The following is a 7591-nucleotide window of genomic DNA, read 5'->3' on the forward strand; positions in this document are numbered from 1 at the left end:
CTTCTTTACTACAATAGACATTTAGTGGTATAAATTTCCCTGTAAACACTACTTCCACTGCCCACCACAGATTTTGTTATGTTGTATTTTCATTTTTATTCAGTTAAGTCTAATATTGAGTTTTCCTTGAGCCTTTTTCTGGGTCTGTAGGTCAGTTAGAAGTATGTTGCTTAATTTTTAAGCATTCAGGAACTCTCCTTCTTTGATTTCTGTTATTTACCCAGTTTGATTCCATTATGGTTAGAGAACACACTCTTCAATTCTCTTATCTCTACTAAAAGTGTTTGAATGATTATGAGTATCATTTATCTTGCTAAATGTCAATGAACACAAAAAGCTGTTCGCATTCTGCTCTGATTGGGCAAGTCAGATCCCATTGGTCTGTAGTCATGTTCATTTCTCCTTAATCCTTGCTGATTTTCTGTCTGTCTGCTCTGGAAGAGAGGTTTTGATGTCTCCAACTACAATTCTGGACTTGTCTATTTTTCCTTCTAGTTCTGTCTTCACAAATTTTGCTTCATGTATTGGAAGCTGTGTTGTTAGGTCCACATTTAGGAATATGTCCTCTTGGTGAGTTGACCCTTTTATTATCAATTTTCCCCTTTATCCATGATAATTTTCTTTTCTCTGAAGTCTGCTTGATCTGTTGTCCATATGGGCACCCCAGTTGTTTTGATTTCAGCTTGCACTGTATCTTTTTCCATCCTTTTAACACAAACCTACGGATATTATGTTTGAAGAGAGTTTCTTGTAGATAGCACATAGGTGGGTGATTTTTAAAAAATCCATTCTGATAATTCCTGTATTTTAATTTAGACTACTTACATTTAATGTAATTATTGATACATTTGGATTCAGACCTACCATTTTAATTTTGTTTTTTCTCTTGCATTTTTTTATCCTTCTGTTTCCTCATTCTTGCTTTTGTTTTGGTTATTTGAACACTTTTTCACATTCTATTTTAATTTATCTATTGCATTGTTGATTATATCTTTAAAAGCCTTTAGTGGTTTCCCAGCAATTACAATATGCATCCTTAACCTTTCGCAGCTTACTTAGAATCAGTATTTTGCCATTTCAAGTGCTTTATAAAAATCCTACAACCATGGAGGCCCCTGTGCTTCTCCATTCTTTATGTTGTCTTGCGTTCAACACCCACACATGCTGAAGACTTAGTAAGACAATATCACATATTTGCTTTTAATCATCTAACATATTGTACAGAACCAAAGTGGAAAAGAAGCCTATTACCCTGTTCCTTGCTCTTCCTGCCTCAGTTTTCCTTACATCTGAAAACCTTTTTCAGCCACTGTTTGAGGGAATGTTTGCTGATAGCAAATTATCTTAGTTTTTCTTTATCTGAGAATGTCTGTATTTCATCTTCATTCCTGAAGGATATTTTTTCTGTGTATAAAATTCTGAATTAATGTTCTTTTCTTTCCACACTTAAAAAATATTCCACTTCCTTCTGGCCTCCATGGTTTCTGAGGAGAAATCTTTAGTCATTCCAATTGCCGTTCTTTTGTAAGCAATACAGTGTGTCATTTTTATCTGGCTGCATTAAAGCCAGATATTTTTTCTTTAGATATTTTAATGTCTTGGGTTTTCAGAAGTCTGAGTGTGAGATGTCTGAGTGTGGATTTATTTAGCTGTTTCCTGTTTGGAGTTTGTTAGCTTCGTGGGCCTGAGAAGGAGAAAAGTGTACAGGCAGAAACCCCAGACCAGACCTGTCTGCAGAGATATGTGTGAAGGAATTTAGACTTCTGCAAAAAGCAGCTGCAGGAGCCCCAGTGGGCTAATTTTTCTTTTCCAAGATACAGCTCAGTCAGTTTGGCCAAGTAAATGGGGGAGACGACAGAAGTCCCAGGTTCCGGGTATGTGCTGTAGCTCCCACGGGTGCCAGTCCTTGGCTCCTGTGGTGGGTGTGGCCATTCTTCCCGGGTCCCTGGGACCACATGTGGTGACTTGAAGGGCTTGAGTTAGGAATGACCCCTTTTCTCCTCACTGATCTGGAAGGAGGCAGCTTTAAACAGATAAAGTCAATGGGCATCACGTTAGTCAACTTCCCACGGATGCCTCCAAACGCTGGGGCAGTTTCTGCCCCAAGAGCCTCTGCAGGGGGTGAGGCAGGGCTGGGGGGAGGTGGGCGAGGCCTGCAGCAGTGGTGTGTGGTGAGCTGGCACAGGGGTGTAGGGCGGGCCAGCTCACATGGGACAGGGGTGGGCTGGTGGCAGCATAAGGTATTCCCCCCACAGGTGTGAAGCACGGATGCTCCTAAACTAGGGTCACGTGACGAGGACGTGAGGGCCTCTGAGGATTCGCTACCTGTGTTTGAGGTAATTTATTCGATTATAAGTTTATATAATTTGATTTTTTAAAAGATTTTATTTATTTATTTGACAGACAGAGATCACAAGTAGGCAGAGAGGCAGGCAGAGAGAGACGGGGAAGCAGGCTCCCCGCTGAGCAGAGAGCCCGATGCGGGGCTCGATCCCAGGACCCTGGGGTCCTGACCTGAGCCGAAGGCAGAGGCTTAACCCGCTGAGCCACCCAGGCGCCCCTATAGTTTGATTTTTCAATAAAGCTGTGTTTAGCATCCAGGTGTCTAAATTCCTGAAGACAAGCTAAGTCCATGTGAGCTCTGGCACGCCCTGGGGTGTGGCTGCGGTCGTGGGAAGACCATCCTGAGGCTGGGGGTGAGCCCCGGTTGCAGGACAGAGCTGCTGGGGTGGGTGCGCCTCGGAGGGAAGCTGGGCCCAGGGGCCTCAGGCCTGGCTCCCGGTTGCTGCTGGGTGGGGACTTGGGGCCTCCTCTGCTGCTTGGTGACTCACTGGGTCCATAGCGAGATCTAGGTCACTCACTTTCTCGTGACTCACAGGTTGGCTGCTGCTGTCTCCAGGCTACTTCACATCTGAGGGACATGGTTTCATGCTGACTGTCCCAGTGCCTCTCGGAGGCCCCAGTCCCTCTGTGCCATCTGGCCAGCTCCTAACAAGAGCAGGACAGGTTTGCATAGGCCAACTTTCTGAGGACGTGAGGATTGCTTGGGAGTGAGCTGTCCCTGGCCATGAGGCCCCGAGCAAGGTGGGGCCAGGGAGTACCAGGACCAGGAACCAAGAGCTTCAGACATTCTGATGCCATCACAGGTCACTCACTGACCACCAGCCTCCTCCCTATTCATTCACATTTCTACAACTCTCCTGCGCACCTGCTGGGGTCCCTTTCCCCTTGGAACATGAACGGGCACACTGAGGGACAAACTATACTCCTAACCGAATCCTCCTGGCCACAGGTGGTCAGTGCCGTGGGGCGGGGGCACATCCCTGGGCAGCCTGGTGCACAGGGAGCAGCCTTCACATCGGAGCCTCCTGGAGCATCGAACCGATGTCAGCATCACCCAGCAAAAGCCCTGGAAACATTTCCACTGAAAGTTCTAGTCTACCTTTATTTGCTGTACATTTAAAACAATTGATCTACAAGGCATTCTCATGTCATCTTAGCTAGCAAAATATTTTTGATCAGTACACCCAATCCTGGGAAGTTATTTTCGTAGTAATCCCGCATCGGACAACAAGGGTTAGCGTCCTGGTTCTGTGAGTTTGGGCGGGCTGCTAGGCGGTCCTGGCGGGGAGAGAAGCCGCGCTCGCCGGGAGGTTGTTGAAGGCGTGAGTATTTGAGAGAAGAGCATGGGAGCTGATTATTGCACAGGACACAGGAGCACATTTCTCTCTTTTTCTTTCTTTTTAAATTTATTTATTTATTTGACAGACAGAGAGAGAGAGATCACAAGTAGGCAGAGAGGCAGGCAGAGAGAGAGGAGGAAGCAGGGTCCCTGCTGAGCAGAGAGCCCGATGTGGGCTCGATCCCAGGACCCCGAGATCATGACCTGAGCCAAAGGCAGAGGCTTTAACCCATGGAGCCCCCCAGGCGCCCCTAAAGGAGCTCATTTCTTAACTTGAGGACATCTTTCAGCTTATGAATTTTCTGGGTGTTGGGAGCAATGGAGGGGAGTTGGGCTGTCTCCCTGTACACTGGGAGAACCCTGAGACCTGCCGTGGGTACAGCCCTGGCTCCCTCTCCTCAGCCTGAAGAAGGAAATGGCTGGGATTGGCTCAGGCAGCCATGGGGGACAGGGCTCCTGTGTCGCAGGGGAGGGCCGCTCTCTGGGTTACTGTGTCTACGTGGGCAGGCCAGGAGGGTCTCCATGGACAGGACGCCTCAGCCCATCACTGGGGTGGAATGCCCTCGTCCCATTGAGACCCGTGGCCCCTGCTCCAGGCCCCACGCTCTGGAATTCTCCATTTAGAGATTGTCTGATTGGCTTCCATCACCCCTTTGACTATAGGCTCAGGAAAGCAGGCCCCTTGCTTTCTCTCTGTCATGGATCATTCCCCGTGGAATAGCCCAGCCCCCTCCGCTGCCCCCACCCCAGCTTCTCTCTGTGGTCCATTTGCTTGGATGTTAGGGTCTCTCCTGCTTCCTCTTGAGGCTTCTCTCCCCAGAGCCCCTTCCACTGACGCCCACAGCCCGATCTCCACAGCGAGCTTCCTTTCCCCTGAGGAAGCGGCTGGAGCCCTCAGAGCTGAGGCTCTGCTGCAAAGCCGTGGACGGTCCTTCAGGAGCCCCGGCTGAGTGTGGGAGGCCTGCTGGAAGCCATCTGCGGCCTGTGCAGGCCAAGAGACCCTGCCCCTGACCACAGCTTTCCGCGGAAGTTGAATGCTTCATGGGATGATGCCCAGACTCTGTGATTTGGAAATGGTTTGGGAAACTGGGAGAGGGTGGCAGACTTGTGACGATTTTGGAGTCTGGTTATCTGAGTTTGGTCCTTTGGGCAGAAACCGGGAGACTGCCCTGCCTGCTCTGCTCCAGCCACGGATCTGGAAGTCACGACCGGGAGGGGCACCGAGCCCCCCCCCCGCCCCCGCTCAGCTCAGCTCACCCAGGCCAGTGGGTGCAGGCAGAGCGGCCCCCTGAGGGTCGCTTCACCAGCTGCCCCTCACCCCCAGCACAAAACTTGCAACAGACTCGCTCCTGGTCCCTCTGGGCCGCTTCCGGCATTCTCCCTCCCCGCTCCCCAGCTGGAACTCCGTCTCTAGGACAACTAAACTTGGCCGGCCCCTCCAGTGCCCTTTCTGTCCCCCTTGTAGTCTGCATCACTGCCCCCGACTCCACACCCTTCGCTGTGGGACTGACTGTCCCCGGCCCTGGACTTACCCTGCGCCTGGACCCTGGTTGTCTGATCTATCGTCCTGGGCTGCAGGCCATAGGCAACGATGGGAGTACTCAGGCTGGCAACCCTAGGAAAGGTTATTTGATGCTGTGAACTCAAGATGGGACTCCCGCCTCCACCTTGCCCTCGGACCCCTGAAGGAAAGACTGTTTCAGAGGCGGGCAGGCTCCGGAGGCGGCCAGTCCACACCCAGGAGGAGCGCGCGCTGGGGCTCCCGCCTGTGCAGCGCCTCGAGGCCGGGCTGCTGCTGAGGGCCCTTGCGACGCCAACCCTCACCGCACAAAACCGAATCGCAGCCCCTCGGGTCACGCAGTTGGTGGAAATCTCCGCAGACCCTTCCTTGTCAGAGTGTGTTCAAAACCGCAAAGCCACCGTTTCCGCCGAGCCCGCGGTCTCTGCAGACTGTCCCAGGGACTCCAAACGGCCTCATTTCCTGGGGTGGACGGGGACCGTCTATGCAGCCGACTCTGCCTTGAGAGCATCCGCCTTCTTTCAATGAGTGTTCTCTTTACTGGACTTTTTAAACATTTATTTTTTAAAATCTTCGTGCAGTAACACGTGCCTAAAACTGTGGGACCCCCACCTCAGGGCAGAGAACAGCCCCAGCCCCCGCATTCCTGGTGCTTCACGGCAAATAGCCCCCCACCTGGCGACCACGGACCTGGTCCCCGGAGCCCGGCTTCTCCCGCCCAGCCCGTCCCCCGGCTGCTGGTGTGGGCTGTGCCGAAGCCCAGAGCTGTGGAGTGACACCGGGGCTCTCAGGTTTTGGTGGTTATGAGCGCTGCTGCTGTGAACCTTCATGTCCAAGTTTTTGCTGTAAACTCAGGTTTTCATTTCTTTATCAATCCCTAGAAGGGGCTGTCCCAAACTGTGTCCCACCAGCCACGGGCGAGGGTTCCGGCCACCCTGCGACTCAAGCCTGGGTGCTGTCAGAGGCTTATTTCCTGTTGTTTTGTTCTTGACTTTCCCTATTCTGTGTGGTGCATGGTGCTAACTCACGGGACTTTAATTTGCATTTTCTGATGACCAGTGGCGTCGGACACCTTTTCCTGGGCTCGTCCGCAACCCTGTTGTTCCCCGGTGACCGCTCCTTTTAGTTGGGTTGTTTGCTTTCTTATTGCTGAGTTTTGAGAGTTCTTTGCACCCGTCCTTGGTCAGGTGGCGTCTTACGGTCCTTCTCTCCCAGTCTGTGACTTGCCTTTCTGATTCCCTAATAGTGTCTTTCAGAGAGCAACGTGTTCCATTTCGATGGAGTCCAATGTATCGATTCCTTCTTTCATTGGTCCTGCTTTCGGTGCTGTGTCCAGGGCCATTCGTCGGACCCCCTCATTTTCTGCTAAGGATTGTGTACACGTTCAGGGGCGTGACCCACGTGAGTTCCCTGCGTGGGGGATGGTGCCCTTTGTTTTCTTTCTGCACGGGATGACCAGATGTCCAGCACCACTTTCTGGAAACAGTGTCCTTTCTCCACCAAAATGCATTTCCACTTTATCAGAGGTTCCAGTTTCTCAGGTGGGGATGGGAGCCCAGGGACAAGTTTGATAGGGTTCCCGTGATGGCCATGTCAAGGCCCAGTTGCATGTCCCCTCCCTGGGCCAGCAGAGGGTTGTCTGACCCTTCATGGCCTCCAGAGATGAGCGACCTGGGGGTTCACCGGCTTCCCGGGCCTCCCACCACGGGTCCGCCTCGAACCTCTGAGTCCCACTACTGGTACTGGGACCAGGATGCCGGAGTGGCTCTCCTATCTTCCCACTCCACTGTCCTCGTGAGCCCGGCCCCTCTGCGCGGGGGCCCTCCTGGCTCTGCATCCAAGCCACGGGCCCCGTGTCCATGAGGCTCTCCCTAAGCTGTCACTGCCGACCTGGAGCCTGGCCCTGATCCTGACCCAGTCGGGGGGGTGTGTGGAGCTGGCACCAGGCCTGTGCACCCCCAGCCACACTGGCCAAGTCCCCAGCGAGCCTCCCTAGACTGTGCCCAGCATGCGCGGTTCATCCCGCTGGTCACTGCTGGGTCCCCCCGGTAACACACAGGCTGTGCTGTCGGTGCTGTGAGCACGGTCTCTCCCCCACCGCCTGACCCACCTGGCTGGGGATCCTGAATGCTGGCCTTTCTCAGGGAGCTGGGGCACCCGGTGGCACCAGCCCACCCCCTTGCCAGCCTGGCTCTTGGTGGAGCCCATCCTTCCCAATGGTCCTGTGTTTCCTCATGATGGGAGGTTTCCTGGAATGTGGGACTTTCACATCACCTCCAAAATTCAAGTAAATGCTTATATTTCAAACTAATTCCCTGGTAAATATTCCTAACAAGAGTTCCTGGCTTTCAAAGGAATGAACTTTTGGGGGATGTTTGTGCCTATTTTTA

At 52.2% G+C, this 7591-nt stretch overlaps 1 protein-coding gene across 1 annotated transcript; it reads left to right on the top strand.

Annotated features, from left to right (window-relative positions):
- Positions 1–5330: 5330 nt before the first annotated feature.
- On the top strand, positions 5331–7064 carry LOC116872325. The gene is given in 4 exon segments (XM_032865507.1): positions 5331–5621; positions 5819–6056; positions 6448–6606; positions 6862–7064. Coding segments are annotated over 4 exon segments (891 nt in total).
- The last annotated feature ends 527 nt before the right edge of the window (positions 7065–7591 follow it).

This window comes from Lontra canadensis, unplaced genomic scaffold (assembly GCF_010015895.1).
Source record: "Lontra canadensis isolate GAN:19392208 unplaced genomic scaffold, GSC_riverotter_1.0 scaffold29, whole genome shotgun sequence".
Lineage (NCBI taxonomy): Eukaryota > Metazoa > Chordata > Mammalia > Carnivora > Mustelidae > Lontra > Lontra canadensis.